This window comes from Xyrauchen texanus, chromosome 48 (genome assembly GCF_025860055.1).
Source record: "Xyrauchen texanus isolate HMW12.3.18 chromosome 48, RBS_HiC_50CHRs, whole genome shotgun sequence".
Lineage (NCBI taxonomy): Eukaryota > Metazoa > Chordata > Actinopteri > Cypriniformes > Catostomidae > Xyrauchen > Xyrauchen texanus.
The window spans coordinates 15,821,447-15,847,420 of NC_068323.1; the positions used below are offsets into that span (position 1 = coordinate 15,821,447).

General features: G+C 36.6%; 1 protein-coding gene across 3 annotated transcripts in view; it reads right to left on the reverse strand.

Annotated features, from left to right (window-relative positions):
- Positions 1-213: 213 nt before the first annotated feature.
- The window catches only part of LOC127639678 (AP-3 complex subunit delta-1-like), a 37,414-nt gene continuing 11,653 nt past the window's right edge, over positions 214-25,974 (reverse strand). Inside the window, exons 12-33 of one of the 3 annotated variants that reach the window (XM_052121824.1) lie at positions 25,145-25,290; positions 24,879-25,027; positions 24,047-24,277; positions 23,208-23,439; positions 21,758-21,903; positions 21,431-21,572; positions 21,187-21,258; positions 20,946-21,018; positions 20,621-20,817; positions 20,410-20,483; positions 17,628-17,781; positions 16,999-17,133; positions 14,078-14,131; positions 13,275-13,376; positions 12,046-12,210; positions 10,425-10,472; positions 7,791-7,980; positions 7,597-7,685; positions 7,417-7,502; positions 5,690-5,811; positions 5,516-5,595; positions 214-3,168 (exon numbers count right to left, since the gene is read on the reverse strand). In XM_052121824.1, coding sequence (XP_051977784.1) covers positions 3,073-3,168; positions 5,516-5,595; positions 5,690-5,811; positions 7,417-7,502; positions 7,597-7,685; positions 7,791-7,980; positions 10,425-10,472; positions 12,046-12,210; positions 13,275-13,376; positions 14,078-14,131; positions 16,999-17,133; positions 17,628-17,781; positions 20,410-20,483; positions 20,621-20,817; positions 20,946-21,018; positions 21,187-21,258; positions 21,431-21,572; positions 21,758-21,903; positions 23,208-23,439; positions 24,047-24,277; positions 24,879-25,027; positions 25,145-25,290 — 2,783 coding nt within the window. In that variant the 3' untranslated portion in view covers positions 214-3,072. Of the gene's footprint in view, positions 3,169-5,515; positions 5,596-5,689; positions 5,812-7,416; positions 7,503-7,596; positions 7,686-7,790; positions 7,981-10,424; positions 10,473-12,045; positions 12,211-13,274; positions 13,377-14,077; positions 14,132-16,998; positions 17,137-17,627; positions 17,782-20,409; positions 20,484-20,620; positions 20,818-20,945; positions 21,019-21,186; positions 21,259-21,430; positions 21,573-21,757; positions 21,904-23,207; positions 23,440-24,046; positions 24,278-24,878; positions 25,028-25,144; positions 25,291-25,974 lie in introns of all 3 variants that reach the window. The other 2 variants (XM_052121823.1, XM_052121825.1) reach the window with 2 other exon arrangements.

The following is a 25,974-nucleotide window of genomic DNA, read 5'->3' on the forward strand; positions in this document are numbered from 1 at the left end:
GAAAATGTGTACAAATAGAATGTTTTGAAGAAAAAATGTAAAACATGTATTTTAACATTATTCAGATGCACAACATTAAAACTCAGTATGTTAAAAGGAAGAGGAAAAAAATTAACTTTTAACTACCATATGTTCACACATATGATCATATAAACAGGAAACATCTGTAGTTGTTTAAATAGAGGCAAATGTGAGCACAAACTTGGATGCATGTTATTAATATGTTTGAATTTATTGGTATACACACACACAAAACTACAATATCCTTCCGGAACTCTTTTGGGTGGACCTCTAAAGAATGTCGATAGCAAATTATTGGTCATTCTTTTTGCTCATTTATTCATCTTAAAACAATATATTACATCATACAGTCAGAAAATACATATGGAGTCTGACAGAACCTTCAAACGAAGAGCAATGAGAGTATATTTAATGAGAAGCCAAATCCAGCAATTCTGCACTACAACTTGCCAGAAGGAAAACCCTTATTAGATCGGCTGGGCCACTTCACGTGAATCACATTGAACTGCTAAGTATTCATAACTATTTGGACCCCGTACTGTAAATCTCAGCTTCTTGACACTGAAGACCCTCCTCCCAAACCCCCTCTATTGATATATATATATATCATATCATATATATATATTTAATGCAAAAATGCAATTATTTTTATAACATTCCAAGACATTGTTTTGAAGTTCATGTACTCATAGCAAGTAAAAATACATAATACCATCAAAAGGTGTAATATGGTGAAGCTAACTTTTACATAAAAGTAAACTAGAAAATAACTGTGACAAAGGAATGATCAGGGAATTTTATAGTCAAGTGTCCATAAGTCGAAGAAAAACAAAATAGGCAAAAAGTTTGCATTCCTACCCATGCAAGTAATAACTATGAATGTGACTTTTAACAATAAGATTTAATAATTAGTCATTTTCATCCATATGAAATGATTCGGTCTTCAAGCCTCATAAATCTGCAATATTGTTCTTCCAGAAGTCACTTCTTGATAAACTTATTTGTACTTTGATGTAAAACACTTGTTTCGCCTTAAGATAATGTTAGGTTTCAAGAGCAGGTAAACTGTACTTTGGTTGCGTCCTTACAACAGAGCGCTACAGCGAGCTGGATCAGACAAGAGCTGCTTACAGCATGTGTTTTAATTAGTCAGTCAATGTTCAGTAGTGTGAAAAAAAGGCATTTAACAGCATAAATAAGAAGAAAAAAAAAGAAATGATTAATTGTAATCGGCAAACATACAAGATGGCAGTTTTAAGAGCTGAAGAAACACAAGCGTGGGTTTGGATGATGTCTAAGGCATGAAGCCATTACAGATGTGATACAGACTGAGGGAGTGCTCAGGTTTCACAGACATTGGCTCCCTTTAACAATATAATATTCTTAAGACATGTATAAGAAACACACAATGGATCACTTTTACAGTATAATACTGTTCAGCAACATCAGATACTGTCAGTATGATCAATAGAACGTAAATAAATATTTGGGATTAACTACAAATGTATAATTCTTACGATTACCACAAATTTCAGATTTCAACTCGTACCTCAGTAAACCCTGCTGGAAATAACAACAACAACAAAAAATCAGCCAAGTTTATCTGATCTACCAACAGACAAGTGCACCAAATCCCTCTAAAGCCAGAACAACAGGTCAGTCTAACAACCTTAAGATGGGTTAAGCAGTTTTCAGCACTGAAAACAATGTGTATACTGAAATACACTTACAATGGAAGTCTATGGGGCAACTGCTTGCTCCATTTACTTTTATTGAAAGTGCAAAGCTGTCAATGCAAGCTTTCGGTTGTTAGGCTAGACAACATTTCCATAGCAAGTGCACAACCTTCAACACACTTTTCATTGGTTTTCACAAACCAGGGTATGAGTTGGGCTTTTTTCTGCAGTAACCAACAGCATGCCAGAGATGCTGACAATAGAGCCAAACTTGTTTTTAATTATAATATTACTTTCATGATGGGCAATTCTTGGAGTTCTGGTGGAGTCCAACTGAGAAACTGTATCCATGGAGAAACACAAGTACAAGAATTACTAGATCAGATTTGAAAGCCATGGAATAATTAACTTTTATAAACTGCCATTGTCCTGAGCCTACAAGGTCGGTTAGTGTGCAGTTATATTAATTATACACTCTCGTAGTTACCAATGTAGTTTAAACTCACTATAAATCAATATTATGACAGTTTCACTCTTATTTTTGGGTCAGCATTAGGACATAAATAGTAGTGATCCACATGATCACACGCACTTGGATCATAAGCATGGTTGTAGAATGCAACAGTGTTCCTATACATCCTCAAGTACCACGATTTGCATGTTTGGAACCACATTTGTGAGGTTGGGTGTGGAGTACCTCAAGTGCTCAGGGGCCCTTAGTGATTGAGGGTGGGAGGTGAGTGTAGAGTGTCAGGGTTTCTAGTGCAATACTGAGTATCCAGAGGTTATTTAAACCTTCTTGCAAGGGCTAGCCTTAAAATAAAATAAAAAAACACATCACACATATGCTACAAAACTGTCAAGGAGCAAACATGTTGATGTTTAATGCGGAGAAAGGCGCTGATGGATTTCAGAACAAAATTAAGCAAACACCACAATGCAAAACATTAAAAAACAAAAACAACTCAAGCATCGACAATGAAAAATCCAGTTCTTAACGTGAATGTCACAGACCATTAATACAATGGCAACGCAGAAATGAGAAAGACAGTAAGAGCGAAAATCGTTAAAACAAAGTTTCCAGTTTGAGAACATGCCAAGATGAGAGTGTAGAATGATGAGATCGGATGAGAGGAATGCACATTGGAAGTATGATGTAGAAGAGGAGAAAACAAAAATCAGTGACGCAAAAGGCAATAGAGGGGTGTTGTGGTCTTGAGAGGAAAAACAGAATGAGAGATACAATAAATAAAAAGGAAGAGTTGCAGAGGAGGGCACGCAAGTCTCAGATCGCATGATATGATTCTGAGCGCACGTTTCCGTCGCAGAGGCTGTAGTGGGTTTAAGGGGGTTTAGGGAGTGGTCTCAGATACAATCAGCATTTTGAGAAGGTCTGCTTGATCTCATCCAGCAAGTTCCCCAGCAGCAATGGCTCGTCACACTTGGCGTCAATGGAGATGGTCTGATCGGCCTGGAAAAAATAAAGACATGGAGAAAGGGTTAGCATTAATGTAGTTGTAGAGTTTTGTAACATATTTAGGGTTGGAAACCAAGAATTTGTTCTTCAGGATACTGTGGCAACTCAAAAACAAACACAAAGACAATGTTAAGCTTAATTTTACGAACCAAATAGTTTTCAACTGTGTCTTGAACATCTGCGCTCTTCCGCTGATGTGAATGAAACTCCATACTAAAATTCTCTTAGGCAGTACTCTTGCGGTCTAAAATTAATGCTAAATAAATAGACAACATATCTTCCAATTCCTATGTCCTTTCTGGTCACCGCAATGAAAGGATATCGATTTAACTAATTAATTCAGTGCTAGATGATATATATATATATATATATATATATATATATATAAAAATAACATTTATGATGCAACTCAACCAATGTGAGAAGCTCCAAAAACGTCCATCTGATGCATGTGTACATTCACGTCCTTAGAAAAGACATTGTGATCAATCTTGGACAGACAGATGAATTAAATTGCAAAATGGATTGCTGTGGACTGTAGGCCAATGATAGACTTATGTTCAATAATATGGCAATAAAAACATATTGCCTTCTGAAGCCACTTCGGTACATTCGGATAATTAGTTCTCATTTATGAACAGGTTAGGAATAACCAATAAACGTTTTACTGTTCATTTATCCCATTTCCGATATATATCATGAACACAATTAACAATTTATGTTTATTCATTATTTTATTTGTTTTTTTGTATTTATAAAAGAAAGTCAAAAACAAGAAAACTTTTTTTATTTATGCAAATAGAGTAAACCGAGTTGATGATTATCTGATTTGCACATGTGGGCGGGTCTGACACACCTATTTCCACTGATTGGTCAATGCACAACGTCATCCGTTTTTCCACAACCCCATCAATTAGAATAAGAGTTCAACAGAGTTAAAGTTGGCCAGACAGATTCTAATCTTTTCAATGACTGCTTATTACGAAAACAGCGTTCCCGTTTACATGAACAGTTTAAGCACTGTACTCTTTACTCCCGTATACATGGCTCCGTCTGTAAGCAGCTTTCTCCATAGCAACATCATTTTCCCACAATGCTTGTGCAAACAAACATGCCATTAGAGTAACACTTCACTGTTTTACTCTGTTGATTCACTTTATTTCCAAATATTCCAGAGTTGTTGCTGTGTTTGTTACCTAAACGTACTTTCGTGACCTGCAACTGAATTGCAATGCAGTAAAATAATATTATGTATAATATTAAAAAGCCTGGCTATTATAATGGGGTTATTATATTAAAAACAATAATATTGTGGCTAGAATAGAACTCACCAAGTAAGCCAAGAACGCCAAACAACAAGACTATTTTACTTAATTCCAGTTCAATTTAAACACATTTTGCGATCCAATCTCAGTATTTTATTGTGTATTGGTTGAATATTGTGCAAAGTGAAAATATGTAACATCTTGTCTGTATGCAGATGTTAAAGAGAACTGAAAAATAGATACGGGTGCCATTTTATTCAATTAGTTCATGGTTAGTGGCTGTCTTACAATGAATGAAAACTACTCGTAGTCTTTAAAAATGTAAGGATCATTCTGCTCTGTTTAACAAATTTACTTGGACTTGGTTAACACACATTTATTCCCCCATATTACACTTTTAAAAAATGTATGCAGATAGACATGTCATGCAAAATGAAGTCCTTTCCGTCTATATATTTCAATACACATTAGCCAATAGCCCTCAATATACACGATAAACTAGCGGTGATTTAGTGCTCGCCACGTCCCATGTGAAAGGGCAACCGAAAGAGAAAAATCAGTAGAAATGGACACTTGAATGAAAACACTTAAATGAAAAACACGAATGAAAAAAATAAAAAAAGTAGCCGAATAATTTTTTTTCTGTTTCATATATGAACCAAACAAAGTGGAAAAAAAGTGTTTCTCAATTTTACCCATTACTTTCAAGAGGAAAAATAAGTTAATGGTCAGTTTATTGGTTATTCTATTTTGGAGAAAACGAATTATCCGAAGGTACACAGACCCACTTTTCATTTTGTCTCAAAGCTTTACTTGTCTGCCACAATAATGTAATGCATTTTTAATTATCTGAATAATTCTATTTAAAATTATTTAATAAAAAAAATGAAAATACAGAAATAGCAGTATTGCTTTTGTTTGGTATTTTTTGGTTGAGAATACTTAGGGATAATTATACGCAGGGCTCTTAAAGTATTGTTAGTGGAATCTTATTCGGATCCAAAATTGTTAAAATTCCTTACAATTCCCATGCCTAATCATATTCCAAAGATTCAATGAAGGTCAGGAGCACTTACGGTTTTGACCAGCAAACAGACATGGTGACCTTGTATCGACCTGCTGTACATGGATGAGCAGGAGTCAATCCTCTCCACAACTGCAAAACAGGAAGCAAAGACAGAAACATTAAAGGTTTTTACCTTTAAATTGATAACAAGCACATCTTTTTTGCTGTTCTGAATTCAGGGTACCAGAGAAGTGATGGTGGAAGCAGATCCTGGCCAGCAGGTGATGGAAGGGCATGATGATCCCCTCTAGCCGTAGAGAAGTCCCCTTCAGGTTGCCCGACTCCAGCAGTTTAGCATATGCATCACTGACAACACAAATCACATACACTTTCAGACTCGAATAGAATCTTTTAACACTAGAGGGGTACACAATTAAAGTTCCAAGAGGTCCGTCTCTACATTTTCTTCCCAGCAAAGGTCCGGATAATAATACGTAGCTTACAAAGTGTCATATGGCTATGAAATTATATTATATTTTTTAATAGTTTTTATAACTTGCCACATTGGCAATAGTACTTTGTAAAAGAAATTAAAAATACTAAACATAAAATGTACAAAAATGTAAGTCTGAATGGAACATTTTTATATTTTCCTTAAAGTGAGAATCGCGCATATGCCTACACAATCACTTAGCCAGGTGTCAGATAAGTAGCACAAATATTTAGATCTCGGTCCAGATCATACCTGCTAACATTTCCGATTTTACCTGGTTTCTCCCGATTTTCCAACACTCCTCCCGCTGAACTCCCTATTTACAATTTCTCCCGATAAACTCAGGATTTTCTGCATCCTCACTTCGCTCATATGGGATCATCCCTTATTTAAATATGATGCATCATGTATCGAATAAATACGGGTCGCGATTTGTTCCATAAGCTGGTCCGATCGCATCATGGTGAAATCATTCCAAACTGTTAATTTAACATTGATATGAGATACAAGTTGGAAATTTTTTATACGGTGGGTAAGGGGTCATCTGAAATGTCCACACATTGTGCTGAAATGTGCTAATACTGTGGAGGGTTCCTATATGTATATTATGCAGTCTGGTGGTGCCTACGGGAGCACCTGGGGGGCAGCAAAAACTCGCACCACGACACCCGCCTGAAAAAATAAAATAAAAATCTCCCTATTTTTCCAATGTTGGCAGGTATGGTCCAGATTTAATTGTGAGTGTTTTTGAGTTCATTTCTGTGGCTTGTAACAGATCGCTAAGGCGAACTTTCAGGACAACTTCGTACCGGCTGCTAAAGACCTTCTTACTGTCATTGATCCATGTCATCGGTAGGTATGACCTGGAGCTCCACCTACTTTCAGGCGAAGAGCTAAATTCTGTGTCAGTCAGTAAATATCTGTCAACATGAACACATTGGCGTGTAGAGTTATTTGCAAACTGGGGTGTGATCGCCACATATTATGGCCATGTATATCATGTGTAATTTGTAATGTTTACCTAACATCATCAACTGCATATACGTTACTTTAAATCCCAGAGTTGTTAAAACAGTTTTTTCTCCCCCTGATCTCATGCAAATTCTATTCGTAGAATGAGGAATGAAGTCATTGATAACACATTTTAATGTCATATTATTTGATGTTTTACATGTAGTCTTGATCGTCCTCATATTTAAATGTACCTCTAACATCTCCCCCAGCTGTCTGGACAGAGTCTGAATGTTTGCAAACAGTATGTTTTTGCTCGGCGGTTTCAAACTTCTTTTTGGCTCTGAGTGAAGAACGAAGAAGCCATTCTCACTTTGGATAAACACAACGTTTTTAGGTCACTGTGTCAAGTTAAACGTAGTTTAAAATGTACAAAAACACGTCTTGTGAGCCCTGCATTCAGAATTGAGCTCCGTCCAGCTTTGTTTGAATGCAACAATGCGTTTAGACAGGTTTGTGCTCCTCACCTGTAGCAGGGAGTGGTGATTAGGTATGACGTGCATGTAAAGTGCAGTCTGAAGTCCAGTTTCTCATGAGTAGAGGAGTCTTCTGACTACCAGGAAACAGAAATACACAGGTCAACAATACTGCCACTCACATTGATCAATCATACATTGGTAATGTATTGGAAATGGGACTTTTCTCACCTTAACAATAAAGGTGAGGGTTCCCTTTAGTTTCTGAGGCATGACGATACTCTGCACCGAGAAAACAAACCGGGCCTCATTTGACACCCCTGAAAAAAGATATCACCTTTCAAGTCTGAAATCGAATCACCCTTCGAAAATCCAGTAAATGGCACTTATGGCAGCATCTTGCCCTTTTATTCTGCTGTTCTGACCTGGTGGCAGTTGGAAGGGGACGGTGAGACTGTCATGAGGTCCGGCTCCCTCCGGTCGCTGCAGTTTGGAATTGAGGGAATCTAGCACGTTGAACTCCATAGACTTGAGGAAACTGTCACTCTTGTTCTCAAAGATGACAGACACTACAACCTTGCTCTCATCCTGGTGGTTGCCCTGGATATCGTACACCTGTAGAAGCAACAAGGGAAGATTTAGTAGTAGAAAACCAAAAGAGAGACACTAATACACTCCACACCAACACAGAGAACACTCAGATCCCAGTTGTTAGAAAAGGCTAGAAGTGATGGGATGGAAAATAGTTGAGTTCTGAAGAACGCAAAACAAACTAAAATGAAGACAGTCGATACAGGTAAATCCAAGACAGTTGATGGCAAAAGGTCCATAACATCAGCATTCCAAATATGAGCAAGGATAAGACCACATTACCCTTAATGACACCCAATTTAACAACTAATGTTTTAAAGTCAGAGCTCAAAGGCGAACAGTCTTACAACACTCAACAGAGTAGACGGCATATTAAATTGTACATGAACAAAATAGTGATGGGTGGATATACAGTCTGTTCAATTTGCCACACTGTTGTGAATGTCATAAGGACAAAACTAACTTTGACAATACATGTTTTTGAATTTTTTGGAACGTCAATCCCTGCATCGGAAATCAAGTACTGCCAGAGTATGTACTGTATTTGATAGTTTGGTTTGTTTATAACATGCACTGAGGTCAGAAACAGAGGAGCATTTCTCCAGATTATGAGTGAAAAGCATTTTAATTACTGTGAACTAGCCCACACACAGACACTCTGAGGTCACGTCTTCCCGTACTATCAAAATAAAAGCCCCAATATTTTAAAAGTGAGAAAATATAACTAAAATACATAACTATTGTATAATAAAATTATAATATTTATTATTATCTTTATTAGTGTTATTATTGTTGTTATTAATAATACTAACAACAACAATTATTATATTTTATATAAAATTACAAAAATATCTAAGTTGACTGGGGTAAATAAAATACTTGTGATTTAAAAGTGGACTGATATTCTATTACAACTGAAGAAAAAAGAGGTCTGAATACATTTGAGTCCAGATACAAACTGAAAAAAATGTGTAAAGATAACTGGCTTCTTATCAACTGAAGACTATCACTGGATTTACTTGGGCTTCAAATTTTTTTGTTCTCTCTATTTTATAATTACCGGTAATGTTTTTGTTCCCAATCAGTTCCACACATTGATGTATTGATATTCTAAACTGATTAAGAACACTGGTATTGGATCAATATCGGCAGATACTTGGTGTTCAAGTGCCGGAATCAGATCGGGAAAGAAACAAATAGTATTTGATGAACTTCTCAGACGGTTAACTTCTTTAGGCATGCGAGTAGTATGAATAGATTCCAAACATACACTGCCGTTCGAAAGTTTGGGGTCACTTTACTGAAATGTTTCACGTGATCTTAAAAACCTTTTGATCTGAAGGTGTATGCTTAAATGTTTGAAATTACATTTAAGACAAAAATATATTTGTGCCACTATATTAATTCAATTCATTTAATCATTTAATTCATTATAAAACAAACATATATAACATAAAATATAAAAAATATTTTTTTGAAATTGATGATATGGACCGAATAATTAAGAAAAGCAGCCACTAAATCCCCAACATACATGGGAACTCCTTTAATACTGTTTAAAATCATCCCAGGGTGATACCTCAAGAATTTAGTGTAGAAAATGTCAAGAGTACATTTCTGCAAATTCTAAAAAAAGGGTGGCTATTTTGAAGATGCAAACATTTTACGTATTATTGATTTTTTTTAGTCACAACATAATTCCCATAATTCCATTTATGTCATTTCATAGTTTTGATGACTTTACTATTATTTCAAAATGTGAAGAATAAGTAAGAGACTCCAAACATCAAGAACAGCAATGTACTTCATCTGGGGATGAGGGCATTGACCCATGACCCAAATATATGACGTAACAACAACCGTGTAAATAATCTACTTTGGGTTTTGTTAAACAAGCACCATTTAAGCAACTTGCTTCATATATATATATATATATATATATATATATATATATATATATATATATATTCGGGTATTTCTTGCTTTCCATTTTATGAATACTGAGGATTCGGACGTACTACTCCATTAGCATACTGTTTTTGGCATAATATATAGTAGTGGATATGGATATTTCGATTACAGTGCATATTTTGTTGGCTGAAAACAGAGGTAATCAATAGTACAACATATTGAACAGACCTCTAAGACTTGTTTTAAAAGTGTTTTCAATTAAATATGGCATCTACTCTGACTTAAGTCAACATCGCCGCAAGTTAGTAGCAATGTTAGTAGTCGTTTACTATTGTTACCTGATCAGCATCTTTAAACATACACGCAGAGACACATGGAACAATACATCATTTATACACAAGGGAACAGAATCACTTAAAGCAATGAGTCAGCTCGATTTAGCAAATACAACAACCAACAACAGTGTCTCAGCATCATAAGATCTCAATTACAGCCTGAGGCTTGTGCTGGTGGAGGAAACAAACAACTGATTGACTCATGTCTGAAATCACACTCACCATCTTGATGTAGGTGTTCTCAGCCAGCAGAGAGTAGTTGGACATGGGCTGAAATGAGGTGGAGGTTAGATTAGACAAGAGTCAATAATATAAAATTATAACAAATATTAAAAAATGGTTTCTCTGGGGAGCTCCAATATGGCAGCAATTTACAATGTAAAAATACATTATTTATGGGTAAAGTGTTAGTTTTCATAATTTAGGCTAGAAAGTAGAGGTTGACTGATAGTGGATTTTGTCGATACAGATGACTAAAGTTGGGGAAAAGGTCGATAACAGATTAAACGGTGGATTATTTTTTTAAATCGATCTTTCCTCACTGTGACGTGCAAAGACACAATAATCCAAAATGAATAAAATCCCTGATGCAGTTCAACCAAATTCGCAATAATCTGAAAAACAAAAATTAAGATTTGGTGCAAAATGGAGGTTTATAAATTATTTTGTTGTTATAATCTGGTGAGATTCAATACAACCAGTATTAATCAAGCCTGAACCACACTGGGGACTCTTATTTTGAAATGGAGATTTGGCTCAATTACAACACACTATAGTTAAGTAGGCTATCTACCAAATTAATCAATTTAAAGCCTATATATTTCACCAGATAAAGGGTATTGTTTATGTATTTTAAAAAGGAATGAGGTTTATTATTCACAAATAAGATACGATGTATGCGCTCACGAGGCATGTTTCCACATAGTTGCATTTTTCTTTGAATGCCGTTGCTTCAATTTAGAACACTTGACTTTCTAATCAAAATAACAAAATATGCATTGAAGTGAGGATAAAAACATGGATGAATACTGTCAATGATGAAAGATTTAGATACAGTAAATCCCCACAAGGTACCAGAGATATTTATTTCACCTCTATAGGCCACCATTCAAGCTGTTCTGATTCTGGCAGAATCAAGCCATTCTAACTGTCTCATCCAGTGCCGACCAGAGGGAAAAAAAATTATATATATATATATATACACACACACACACATACATACATATACACACACACATACATTACATATATATCTATATCCAGCATACATTTCTGCCAATAACCGATAGTTTCAAAAAGCAACTATCGCCACCGATTAATAGGTAAAACTGATATGTCGTCTACTTCAACAAGAAAGTCTGCGCAAATATGCAAACGTAGACGTGAAGGTTTGGCCAATGCAATGCAAATTACCTGTCTTGCATTACTTTGGCAGTAAAAATATCTTAATACTCTAGTACTCACCTTCAAATGTATGTGCCTTTAAATTGGATGTGTTATTATTCAGATAGTTAGCTATAAACATGTCGAGAGTCTTATCTGCAACTTTAAAATACTCAGCAAGATTCTCTTCAGACTGCTGCTTCACGAGAGAAGTTGAAAGAGAAAACTGACCATAGAAGACAGTTTCTGTCAATTTCTAACATATAGCGCCCCTTGTGGCAGCGCTAAGAATACAAGACGTACTTGTGTTATGAACTTGGGTTCTGGCAATTCAGAACACAACAGCACTTAAAATTGAGCTTGCGGAGCAAGAAGTGTTTGCGTAACTGCATAGAGCAGATTTTGGACAGTAGTTTGACACAGCATTTCTACTTTAGCTCTGTTGTGATTGGCTACTGACTGGAAGAGGTTCCTCCTCCTCCTCCTCCTCCTCCACAGTGCCATTCTGCACTGAATCCTCTCCTCCGTCACTGTGATGGTGATGATGGTGGTGTCGTTTCTTCTTTTTCTTTTCCTTCTCCTCCTTCTCTTTCTTCTGCTTCTTTTTCTTGTGTTTGGATAATTTCTGATCAGGAAATGAATAAATAAATGCAGGAGCAATAAAATATAAATGTAATGACGCAAGAAAGATTCATGCTACTTAAATACTCCTCTGGTTTAAGAAGCACAAAACTGTGCCATTCTGGATATTATTTTATCTTTAAAGAATAATTCGCCCACAACTAAAAGCCTAGTTCACCCAAAAATGTAAACGCGTTTGCGTTGTGCCAAGTGTCCAGTGTTGGCTGTAATCGGATTAAATTACTGTAATCTAACATTTTTGGGGGTCAAAGGTAGTGTAATATAAAAGATTTGTAATCAGAATACAATTACTTTGACTTTCAATTAAGTTAATTACTTTTAAGTACATATTTTTACACATTTCTAAAATAATATTTAGAATGCATTCAAAACAATATTGTGTTCATATGTACATCTGTTTGCATTTCTGTGAGTGGAAGATGAATGGTGCCGACTGTCAAGTGTATGACTTGAGAGCGAGAATGAACGAGGAGGAAATAATTGTTGAGCGTGACTAATCGACTTTTCAGTGCAAAGTGTTTTGGATGGTAATTGAAAGGTAAAGTATTGAGTGTCAATGTGATTACTGTTTACTTTATGGAAAAAATAAAGTAATTTGATTACAAATTTGAGAAGTCATTTCCTGTGGATTACATTTTTGAGTAACTAACCAAACACTATAGATATCAATCCTGGTGCAATGCCTCTTGACAAGCAATATTTGAATATATGCAAAGGAGATTTGAAGCTACAGCGGAGGGCAAAGATTTTCAGTGAATAACGATTCTGGTCTTTTCAGTTATCAAGTTATCATAGTGCAAAATAGTGGACTATATTGTGGACTGAGTCATATGAACTACTATTATGGTGTTAAGTTTTTTTTATTTTCATTTTGGAGTTAAAGGAAATTGGGCTGTCAAACTTTCATTTTATGAAATGAGCAGCCAGGAATTTTTATTAAAATAAAACAAATGTCAAACGGGTTTGGAAAAACAAAAGGGCAAGTAAATGACAGAATAACATTTTTAGGTGAACTATCCCTTTAATAAGAATTACTTAAAGACTCACCGTGTCCTCTGGTTCTGTCTCTTTAGGCTCCTCTGGCTCAGAATCTGGCGTGGCCGCAGAGCTCGTGGCTACAGTCACGGCTGACGGAGGTGCTGTTACATCCTGTAAACAACACGTTTATTAATACACACAAGCTAGACTATGTTTCTGCTTTTAAACACCGTCTAAAAACTGAAAAATGATCTTCTACTATGAAGCATGCAATATGATTGCGAAAAACAAAACCTCCTCTGATCAAATTGATTTAATGTTTCCCACAAACAGATTTAAGGAGGCAGAACTGAACTGAAAGAGGGCAAGTTTGGTAACACTTAAATACTACAGTAACTGAACTGTGAAGTTTAGGGAGAAAGGACTATGAAGAAATAAGAGTAAATGAAGACAGAATGTTCAGTTTTGGTGAACTATTCCTTCCAAGTACTTTCTGTCATGACCTACATTTAGTTTAAAGAGCAGCAAGAACTGCATTGTACATGTTAGCCGTTTGACTGGAACCACGAGAACTGTCAAGCAGAAGTCCTGGCTGTTTATGATGGTAAAACAAACACCAATGGCCCAAAGAATTGATCATACAGAATACATTTCATGTTCTCACATCAGTCATCAATGCACATTTCTACCTCTGCACTTGCATCACATGCATTCAGAACAAAAGACCTGTTAAAAAAAAGTGGAAAGACATGCAAGAGACAAAGAGATCGGAGATAGCCCGGAGTAAAACATGAACAGACGATCATTAAAAACAAGACAGACCGACAGCAGTATGACCAGAGGGGGGAGAAAGAAAGCATGAGGGACCGGACCTGGGTGGCGGGGGGAACAGGAGCGGTAGAGAGCCAGAAATCCAGATCGGAGGCCTAGAACAGAAAAGGCAGGGTGGGGGAAAATGAGTCTGTTCCTGTATGGCCCAAACATGACCCCATACATGTGCTTTCTGACAACCTCAAAAAGCAGATATTCCATCACCATGTCTGTTATGGCCATTTAACAATACACATGTATTTATGTAACTATTAAGAAAATTAGGAAAAATAAGGAATAAGGAAAATAAGAAAAAGGTTTTGGTAAACAGTACCCCCAGTTGTTTTTAATGCATTTACAAATGTAAATATTTGTATTATGCAAATCTATTTACATTGCTTACAATAAGGACAAATAATGTAAATAATAAGTATCAAGGAAATGAGAAAAATTAAGGAAAATATTTTTGCAAATTTTGCACCCCCCCAGAGGTAATTAATGAATTTACAAATATGAATGTTTGTATCGTCTAAATGTGAAGGTATTTACATAATTTGCAATAAGAAAAAATATGGAAAATAATTTGGTAAGCATTGCACCCCCTGGTGGTATAGATTTAATGAGCACAAGAAACGGGGCTTGGGGAGAAAATGCATTATGAACAGGGGCGAAAATTTCATCATAATGTTGGGTGGGGAACAATAAACATAACAATTCTCAAGAGCAATTTTTGAAGGGGACACCAAGGTTTTTTTTTGTAGCCCCGTTTGCATTTGTATTATTTTATTTCTTAAACAATTATTTTAAGAATATATCATTATATTATTTACAATACACATATTTAAATGATATTTTATAGGGGGTACAACCCTCAGATAGGGGGGTCCTGACCCTCTGACCCCCGCGATTTCCGCCTATGATTATGAATAATTAATTATCAAATAACTTATTAACTACTACTAATAATTACAGCATTATAGTGTGCAGGTATTTGACTAATGATGAGAAAACAATGGCAGGGCTTTTCCTGCATTTAAAATTCTCCGGCGCCTGCGGAAGTGAAATGTCGGGCCGCGGAACGAAATTATATGACAAAAAGCACCGAAAGCAAAAGGAATAAGCACTAAATATGCTTCATGTGGTAGAATTATAGTTCATTGTATTTCCTCGAAATTAAATCTCATAAAAAGCAGAAAATGTATAAACATGTAGCTGGTTCACTTCCAGGTCTTATCTTGGGGGCACTGACCTCAGGGATACAAATTTTAATAACTCGTATATTAGAAAGATCTTAGACAAAGATACTAGTCTCTTCTTTAGTGTGATTATGAAGCGGAAGCAAGATTATCCTTTGTTTGTAATTACATATTTATTGATGTCTAACCACAAATTCTGAATAGAAAGTTACAGAGATTCATTTTTAATCGATATTATCCCTGCAATGCCTTTATTGATAAGTTTAAGGAATCACAATGTTGCTTTTGCAAAGAGGAATCAGAAACAATCTCACACCTATTTATTCAAAATCATTTTGGTCTCAAGTATCCCTAATTATTTTTGAGGCTTTTCATAAAACTAATCAAATAAGTGATGCTATGGTCTTGTGTATGGTTTGTGATACCGGTTCATTGGCGATTAAAATTCTAGCCTTGTTTGGGAAATATCATATAAAGCAAAATATGTAAAATATTCCAAACATCAGACTATTTTCCTCTGAAATCTTTTAAAATTCATTAGTTTCCCTAAAGAACAATAAAAAAAAAAAAGCTAAGATCTCTCTACTTTTGAAAAAAAAATTGGTATGGATGATGGCTGATGTATTTATGTTGGAATATGTTAGATGAATAAGATCTTGTAAACATGACTGTTTGATCATACTTGTTTTATGACCATGTATTGCCCTTTTAAATATCATAATAACATGTTGATATGAGAGCTCCGGTAATAGGATAGAGCATAGCGGATCACATGCGCGATTAAACTGGGCTTCCCTCGATGTCATGCCACAAAACATACCCAATGTGACCCAATTTTCAATTTTAAAGCGCTATTGGGCAATTCAACCATTTCAAACCAGCATCAATTACAAGACTTTTCACATCTACACACCCTTACTAACATTTATCACAGTAAACTTTCTTCTTTTTTTGTATTAAAAAAATAGTTGTATTAAAGTTAAATTTTTAAATGCAGTTAGGCTATTATTTATTTATAACAAATAAACAAGTTTTTTTTTTTTTTTTTTTTTAAGAAAGACTACCTAATTAACCACTGAAGAGCAATCCATGGTCTTAACTATGGTAAACACAAGGACAAGTAGGCTACAATGTAGAATATAAAGTATGAAGAAATTCATGTGTGATATTGTAATATATTCCCCGTTCTAATGATGTTTGAAATAAGGAAACAAACTGGTCTGGTTATAAATTATTAAGAGTCTGATAAAAGAAAAACAATATCTGTTTTGAAGAAACAAACCTATTTACTATAGAAGCACGGTCCAAAATCAGTAAAGTGGTTTACTCATGAATATTATAACTAGGCTTAAAGAAATTATTTCCCACAGCAAGTTGTACAAAAAATTCTGTTAAGTTCAGAAGTTTCTAGATGCTCAGATTATCAACAATAAATTATATTCTTTAAAAACATGAAATGCAACAACATATTTTAATACTAATTGCAATTATGAGTAAAAAAGCTGCAAGACCATTTTTGTCACAGGAAAAACTGTTGTCGCTAAATGTTTCAAATGAAACCACTGAATTAAGCTTCACTATGTAAAAATAATAATGTACCAATTTCTGACACGTCTACAGAAATCAATTTCATTTAGTTTCAACAGAGCAATGGAATATTTCAGAGCCGTTTAAATAAAGCCAACAAACCGCCAACTGTTAGTGATGGGAGGGAAATAAGACATGATATTATAACACAATAGTTTATTATTAATGACAACAACCAAAAGCAACAAAACTGATCATACCTCAGCAGATGTGGATGTGGGTGGGGCTGCCACCTCTTGGATCTCCTCTGATTGGACAGCCTCTTCTAGCTGGGATTCCAGAGGCGGCTCGTCCACTTCTTTGCGTTTCTTCTTTTTCTTCTTTTCCTCTTTGCTCTTCTAAAAACATAAATACTCATATTATGCAGATACTGATGTGGTAATTTAGAAATTTGAAACATTTGTCTGAACAATAAGGATTATTATACAGGGCCGCTGCACTTAATATGCAATACTTAAAGACCAATTAGTTGTCTAGTCATTCAGTAAACCCACAGACTAGTCGATTAGGAAAAACACATCCCTAGAAGTTTATGGAAAGAAGTAACAAAATTTGGCATAATGATTAGGGAGGGTCTCAATATTCCTGGTGCTAACTTTGATTTTGTCACTTGAATCTTTTAGATCCACCACAATTTCAAAATCTCTACGTTTTAGTGAATGACTTTGCAATTCTCTATTTTTTTGTCAAAAGCATACTCGCAACTATATTTATGTAAAGAAATTTAGAATATACTTACATTATGATTTTTGGTAATTTTTGGACTGAACACTTTTATTCTTACCAAAGTGACTTGCAAACAAACACCGCCCTCTACTGACTGCCTCACCTTCCTGTCCTTATCCTTCTTTTCTTTCTTCTCCTTACTGCTCTTCTTCTTGGTCTCCAGTGGGACGGTCTCATTCTCTCGGTCATCTGCAGGGCTCTTCAGCACCTCTGGACGGTGAGTTCTCACGGGAAGCTTCTCGTTGTCTGCAAGTGGCCTGGAAAGAGTAAGACAAAGCAAATGAGATTAGATGAACAGATGGTGAGAGAGAGCGAGACAACCAGGAGACATTCAAATTGGAACGGGGAAACCAAACTTTTTTTGGTTCAATAAAAAAAGAATCATCACAGTACCACCAAATTAATCAAGTTAAATTACCGGTTCTTGAACATCTGCATTTGGACTGAATGAATGGTTTAGCATTAAAGTATGATACTTTGGACTAAGAAGGTGATCATATGGTTGCAAATCTGGGTGTGCTTGTTTAATTAATATTCTAATTTTTTTTTTACAGGAAATTCAGACCTGGTGTGAACCTTGCAGACTGCTCCTATATAGTAAAGCTAAAAACAACTGCGGGAACACAAAAACTGAATCTGCACCCAGGTGTTAAGGCAGTGGTTCTCAATCCAGGTCCTGGAGGACCCCAACACTGTCCATTTTGGAGATCTCCCTAATCTAACGGTGTTGGGGGTATTCCAGGACCGAGATTGGCCAGGTTGAAGCCAGGCAAGGCTGTTGAATGCTAATATCATTGCAATATGAGCCAAGGCCCAATCGGCAGGTGAGCTGATCCGTCATGCATTATGTCCTCTTTATGAATATTAGCCTACAACCTTTCAGTAGCAACCAACTGCAAGTGCTGTGTGAAGGGAAGGAACAGGAGCTGGTAATTGGGCAGATGACCGGGTCCGTTGGGTCCTGCGACCACAGGAAGTACTCACCTCGAGCTAGCACCAGAGAGCAGACTTTCAGGAGAGCAGAGATGTGTGTGTGCATGAGGGAGAGAGAGATGAAGTAAGAGAGAAGCAGACAGCAGAGTGCATGTGAGTGGAGAAGGTACAGTACAAGATCCTGGAGTAGGAGCTGGATACCAGAGACTCAAGAGATGCAAAAGTTAAAAGGCCACTAATAGCATCCTTGTTTTGCTCAGTTGGTTTAATAAGATGATGCTGAAATCGTTGTGTGGACGGGATTGTGGTCTAATCATTCAGCATCTGCTGAAGGCGGTTCAAGTAATGACAGTGGCAAAAAGCATGAAATTGAAAACAATAACTGGGGGGGGGAACTGGCGAAGACATGATTCCTTCTGCTCAGGATACTGAAAATTAACTGGTAGTTCTTGTTTTCAAAGTAGAAAGTGTTTTGGACCAGACAATGGAGTAAAACAAAGATTAAGGTGGTGAGATTCCGGATTAGGCTTACAAGGACTAAAGGCTATGGAATACTTTGTTAACATGCCTTTATATCTTGCACATGGTCGAGCACTAGGGTTTCAAAGCATACCCTTTCAACTGCGAGCCAATACAGATGTGTACAATGCATGCGCACTACGATTGCTTTATGTCCTTTTATCAGTAAACAGCAGGTGCATGCACCTGTGCACTGATATGGGAATGTTTGGCCATAAATGTAAATACTTAGAAATATTTTACACTGGGTCAAAATCCCAGGTTGTAAAAATTATATAAATTCTAAAATCCAATTTGTAAAAGCTATATAAATTATATAGCTATGTTCTACCTTCAATTGACACACATTGTGTGCAAAAAGCTGGGAAATGTAAATGCAAACTGAATTTTCATTCACATTTAAATTCTGACAACAATACAAACTACATAGACTTCAGCAAGACTGTTGTGCAGTAGCTCTCAATGTCCATCTGGATTTCTACTCAAAAACCTTAACACGTAAAGGGTGTCATCGTCAGCTGGCATTTAAAATACCATCGTTTACAATTGTGACTGAAATTCTGTTTGAAATTTGAAGGGTCTATAAAGATTTCTTTATGTATTTTTCTTTACACAGAGTTGTTAATTATAAATGAAAGATCAGACTATCTTGATTTCATGTGAAATTTTTTTACACGAGTGGTACAATATATATAAACATGACAAGAGCCATTTATAAGTAAAACTTTTATTTTGGTCGAAAACCGAGTGAAGCCATTTCAGTTTGGGTTTTTGACGACAGCTTCACACAGATAAGCGGTTCGCTTTATGGCATAATGTGCTTATTAAACCGAAAAATGATTTGATAAAATATATAAGCTGCATGTGCTGCCCGCTTCAAACTAAATGAGCGCTCTTGCTCTCGGTCATCCACTACACACAGAGCATGTTGTCAGTGTATGATCGACCAGCTTCACACATTCACTTTGAAGCATAAAACACATGCAGACTGTTTAATAATCATATTATTATACAGCATGAATTTTATTTCATTTTAATAGTGTATTCATACATTCATTTTATCCCAAATGTCAAATTTGAAAAGGAGTAAAATGCATGTGCCTACTTAGTACATAGCTAGGAGAAATTTGAGGGTTACATTCAGTTCAACTTGGATCATTTCACTTGCATGCTGTTTTCTATTATTGTCAAAGTTAATATGAAATGTTTGAAGATTTATTACAGTAACATTACATTTTAATATCAGTACTACATTATGGCATTTTTGGTGGCCGAATTTTCAGTGCATTGTACTACTATTCAGAACAAACTCAAACTACTATGGACCACACAAACTTAATTCATAGATGTCTATGAGAAGCCAAATATTACCCGGTAAATTCAGGTGCAGACTGTACATATATAAACTGAAGATAGAAAAATACAGCACATACTTGTCAAGATCGATGTCCAGAGCTTTGTGAGGGTCATTGGGATCTTTGTCGTCATCGTCACTTGGTAAGGCATTCTGTGAAAAAAAACACACCAACATTGCATGAAAATTCTTCTTGTCTGTAGATAAAATGTATAACATCGCCAAAGCATGAAGAAAAAAAGAAAAAGAAAATGTGGCCCAGTGTGTCTCTAACATGTACTGTAACCCACCTCTGGCATTTCCTCTGTGACTATGTCCACCTGGTGAGCAGGCGCGATGTCTTCCTCACTCTCAGGACCTGAATCTGCCTTCCTCTCTTTGCCTCGCTTCTCTCTCTTTTTCTTCTTCTCTTTCTTCTTCCTCTCCGACTTTGCCTTCTGCCGGCGCTCTTCCTCCAGCTTAACGTACTGGTCTGACATGGGCATCCCTGAGTAAGATGGAGCAAATGAAGATAATGAGATGGAAGAACAGATTTTATTAAGGCTTGTTCAAAACCATGCAGTTGAAGCTAATGTGGATTCAGTCGAAGTTCAAAAGGATTGTAGATTTTCTTACCTGGGACTTTGAGAGGCACGCTAAGGTCAATCTGCACCACTGGAATGTGCTCAACACCTGGCGCATCATAAACCTGAAATTGTGGGAACATCTACAAGCTCTAACAGAACTCTTTCAAGACAATAGTTCAAACCAAAAATAAATACTGCCAAAAAAAAGGCAACCTCAAGTATTCAGGCATTTAGAAATACATTCTGGTCTATTGATCATTTGATCATAGAAAACATGACTGACTTCATACCTTCTGAGATGATGGAGAGGCTTTGATGTAGAATGGGTTGCTGGCCTGTTCCTGCTTCCTGACTTCTCTTCTCTGTTTAAAATCAACATTAAGAAGATCAGCATGGCAAACAGACATGGGCAGAGCACAAATAAAACTACCATACATCATGTTTGCTGGTGGACGTTTTGACTTCTAAACCTGTATCGATATCAGTAAGGATGCAAGTTATAAAGTGAGTGTGTATGTGTGTGCTAAACCGCACCCTGGCCAACTCCTTCTCATCCACCTCAGTGTGTTTTGTTCTGTAATGCTTGGGTTCTTCTTTAGCAAACACGGCTTTGGGTTTCTCATCCTCAGACTCGCTCTCTGATGGAGGCTCATTGATCCAGGCATCCAGATCCAGTCTGAGGGGCGGGAATCATGTTGAATTATGATCACTGAACATTTTGAATGGAATGATGTCATGAATAAACCTTATGCATTCTTTTATCAAACTTACTAAAAAGAACAAAATTAGGGTGAGTAGAGAATGACTGGAATAAATTTTTTGGTGCTAACCCTTACTGTTACGGTTTGAAAACAAACTCACCCTTGTGGTATAGGCACTTTCTTCTGGGCCTTGGGGGCCACGGGGTTGAGCTCTCCAGCAAAGAGAGCCGTCACTTCCTCTGCAACATCTACATTTTTCTGCTGCAGCTTCTGGATGTACTTCACCAGCTGCAGGATGCAGGACGCCTGCAGGGGAATGTTACAATTAGTGCTGCAGTTTACACATCAGTGTCTGTGTGAAATGACTTGTGCCATGATGTCAATATGAGTAAATGCTACAAAGAGTCACAAAAAATTGTTGACTGAGTAGCTTTGTTTTAAAAATATTAAGTTCCCTCTCATTCTAATTGCAGCACTTTATCCAATATGGAAACTCATAAGTGACAGATATGATATGCTTTTCACCCCACACAAACAAGAAATGAAGACTCGTAGTTGATTTCATAAGAGTAAGACCAGAGACACTGGTATACTTATTAACGGGAGAAATTGTAGAATTGTAAATTGTGTGAAACTAAAAAGTGCAAAAAATAAATAGCGTACATAAATATTGCAAGATGTTAGCATGTTGCTAAGCTAATAGTATGAAACTAAAAAGTGCAACAAATACATAACTCTCACAAATATTGTTAAGATGGTAGGATGTTGCTATGCTTGCTGCTCGAAACTAAAAAGCATAAAAAATACATAGCGCATACAAATATTGCAAGATGTTAGCATGATGCCAAGCTAACAGTATGAAACTGAAGAAGCGCAAAAAAATACATACTAATACTTGTGTGCTAAGATGTTGATAATCTAACAGGCGTGAAACTCCAAAAAGGGCAAAAAATACATAGCGCACACAAACGTTGGTTAGATGTTAGCATGTTGCCTAGATGACAGCATGAAACTAAAAAGAAAAAAAATACATAGCACACACATATTGTGTGAAACAGTGCATTTTAATCAAGATTAAACATCAACACTTTTCAGTTATTTTATATTAATAATCAACATTTTGCTTTTAGATAAAAATTGTAACTTAACTTGTTGCAATTCCTTCCTAAATTGCCTTTGAAGAATACACGTGATGCAACCTTAAGGCCAAAGTATACTTCAGGTGTGTGTGTGTGTGTGTTTCAGAATGATCCGTGCACATTTTATGTGATGGAAATTGTCATCAGCGTGCCGCTTATATTTTCTTGACTCATCTGCACTGGCAATTGACTGTACTTAAAAAGTGCCACAAAGCAGTTGTAGTGTGCATGTGTCAAACACGTTCCTAATAGTTCACGCCGTGAGGCAGTCCAGAACACGCAAAAAATAAGTATTCCTGGGCCTTTAGACTTAATGAGGTATCTTATCAGTCTACATAACTTTGCTATCTACTGTTATACTATATGTTAGGAGAATATACTCTATATGATGCCTAAAATTATCCTGTCTTGGTAGGCAGCTCTGTAGGTTTCAGAACAGAACTTGTGTGTGTGTGTGTGACCTCTCCTTACCCTCTCCTGCACTTCCAGGTTAGCACTCTGGACGAACAGTGGCAGTCTGTCTATGAGAAGTTGGCTCGTCTCTTGTGCAGCCTGGCTGTCCGTCTCCCCTTCGTGTTTTTGCAGCACGGTAGCAAACAGCTTTGCAGCGTTCTGTACGTACACTGCCTGAATATGACCAGGAAGTGTGGCCACTTTGGGTCTCAACATGGCCTCCAATGTCTGCATGGGATCTTCCAAATGCCTGCAAGGAATATTTACTTTAGCATGCTGCTCAATGGCATTTGTCAGATTTTTTGGTGCATTTTACTAAAATCTGTTTTGTTTTGAAATGTCTGAACAGCAACAAACACATAAAATCTAATGTTCACATGATCCAAACCACATACGTAATTAGATAAAAATCCTTATGTAGTTGCTCTTTGTTGTTCAGGACACAATGCATATGTAACATTATAGGAGTGGAAAATATTGGAGGTTTGTCCAAATAAAATACTTTTCACTCACCTTTACTCAAAAGTAAATGTGAAATTCACTATGTATTGAACACTGATTATGCATTAATGCTTAAAATGCTTTTTGCTTATATCCTGCATCTTTTAAGTACATTGCTGTAGCAAGATGTTATGATGGACATAAGCTAAATTTCAATTTTTCTTCCTAACTTTCCACACTGAATGCTGCATTTAATGGTTGAAGAAGAAAGTCTCTTGGCATTGTGTTGATGCCAATGTCATTTTTATAACTACCAACTCTATGTAGTATTTGTGAGCAGAGTGAACAAACCCTGGGTTTGAACCTTCAACCTTTCCGGCCCAGATTTTAAACCACTAGGCTACACCAACACCTACTCTGAAAACTCTCCGCAGATCCATGCAGCAGCGTAGAGAACCTCACAGATGCCATTTCGCTGTGTGTTGCCAGTCAGCAGATGTGCATTGTCCAGCAGAGTCGCCATTTGAGCAACAGCGAAGCCTCGGATTGCTTTGACTCGGATGGCAACATCCAGCATCTGCGAGGCAATCAGGTGACCGTGCCTTGTGCCCTCCAGACGAGTCAACTCCACCAGAATACTAATGTACCTGGAAGACACATGAGGTTGATTTCTAGACTTTCAGACTCAGACAATAAAACAATTCTCATATTGTACATGAATAACATAAGACAAGTGATAGATCGATATTTGGCCATTTCGAGATTAGGGACCGATAACTGTGCACAGAATTGTCGGCCATTACAAAACCCTTAACAGTCAAACATAGCAAAGGGAAATTCAAGTTATTTTTCCTTAGTTCAGATAAAAAAATTTAAGTTGACATTATTATTAGTCACATAGAAGACACGTATCCAGTGACTTTTGCTAGTACGTTCACAATGCTAACACACAAATGATTCAAAGTTTAGTCATGAAACTCTACATGGTGCATGCTGATAGTTTGTATAACATTTAAATTGCCTCAAATTGTTTACAGTTAAGCTGGTATTACTGCAGTGCGCTACTAGAGTTCTCTCCGAAACCCTCCACCTCCCCAGCAGCACTTGGCTAGATCCGTTTATGGCAATTGTATGCATGCCTAATTATGTTGCAGCAGCTTGTCTTACATACTCAAAACAGCATGCGAGTATATTCTAGAAGTAACAGTCCTTGGTGTGATTATGACATACTTTGCAGACTAGTCTTACCACTCAAAGTTGGTGATGTACTGGTAGTTGCTCTGGCTGCAGATGTCGATAATCTTGGTGAGCAATTCATCTCTGTAAGTGGTTCCCTCGGCTTTGTCCACATGCAGCATCAGTTTCTTCACTATCTCCATCAAGTTCTTCTTCGACACCTAGTTACACACATTTACCATCATGCTAAATGCAGCATTACATTTGGAGATTACGACTTGACATCTACAGGAACGTTAATGAAATAAACATTTTGTTGATGATGATGCTGAACGCACCATGCCGTAGAGCAGATCCAGGGCTCTTAGACGAATCGACTCATCTTTGTCGTCCAGACATTGCAGGATGAGGTCCTTGTGTGACTGCACAGACTTAGGATGGGTCTTCAGGATCTTGGACATGGCCAGCAGACCCAAGTACTTCACTACAACACACCACAGTGCCTAAGCGATTCATGCAATGATGGACAGTCTCACTGCACACTAGCACAGATGATCACTAACTGCTTAGTGAAGTTGAAGCTATACTGCAGTTCTTCTATTTATTGTTAACTAGAGGTTTTTTTTTTAGGTTTTATGCAATCTTCATTCAGCTTGTTGCAATCTGAACATATATGCCAATACGATAGTAATGAAATATTAATTCTGATTCTACAATGTTGGCTTAGAGAATGCTAAAGAAATTTAAATGTAACCATTTTAAACACTATTTATTAGGGCTGGGTATCAGCAGTGATTTCTCGAGTAGATTCCATTTAACCAGGTCTCGATACGATACCCATTCTTATTAATTTGTGAATAATTCAATTGAATTGCTCAAATGAAGATTCAAAAAGGTTATATTTTTAACAGCCCAGCTATTTATACCATTTATTAATAACAACAACATTTTTGCAAGTCCACAGCAAATTAAGACATAGAGACCAAAATAAATCACAAGACAATGGGTGAAGAAAACACAAACATGAAGGACAACAAACACACAAGAATTCACTCCGCAAACACACTCACAAACACACACCCCCACAAAAGGACTTCAGTTTTGTTTGACTCCTTGCCGAATTCTTTAAGGTAATTGTATTAGTCATAACCAGTTAATTGTATATTGT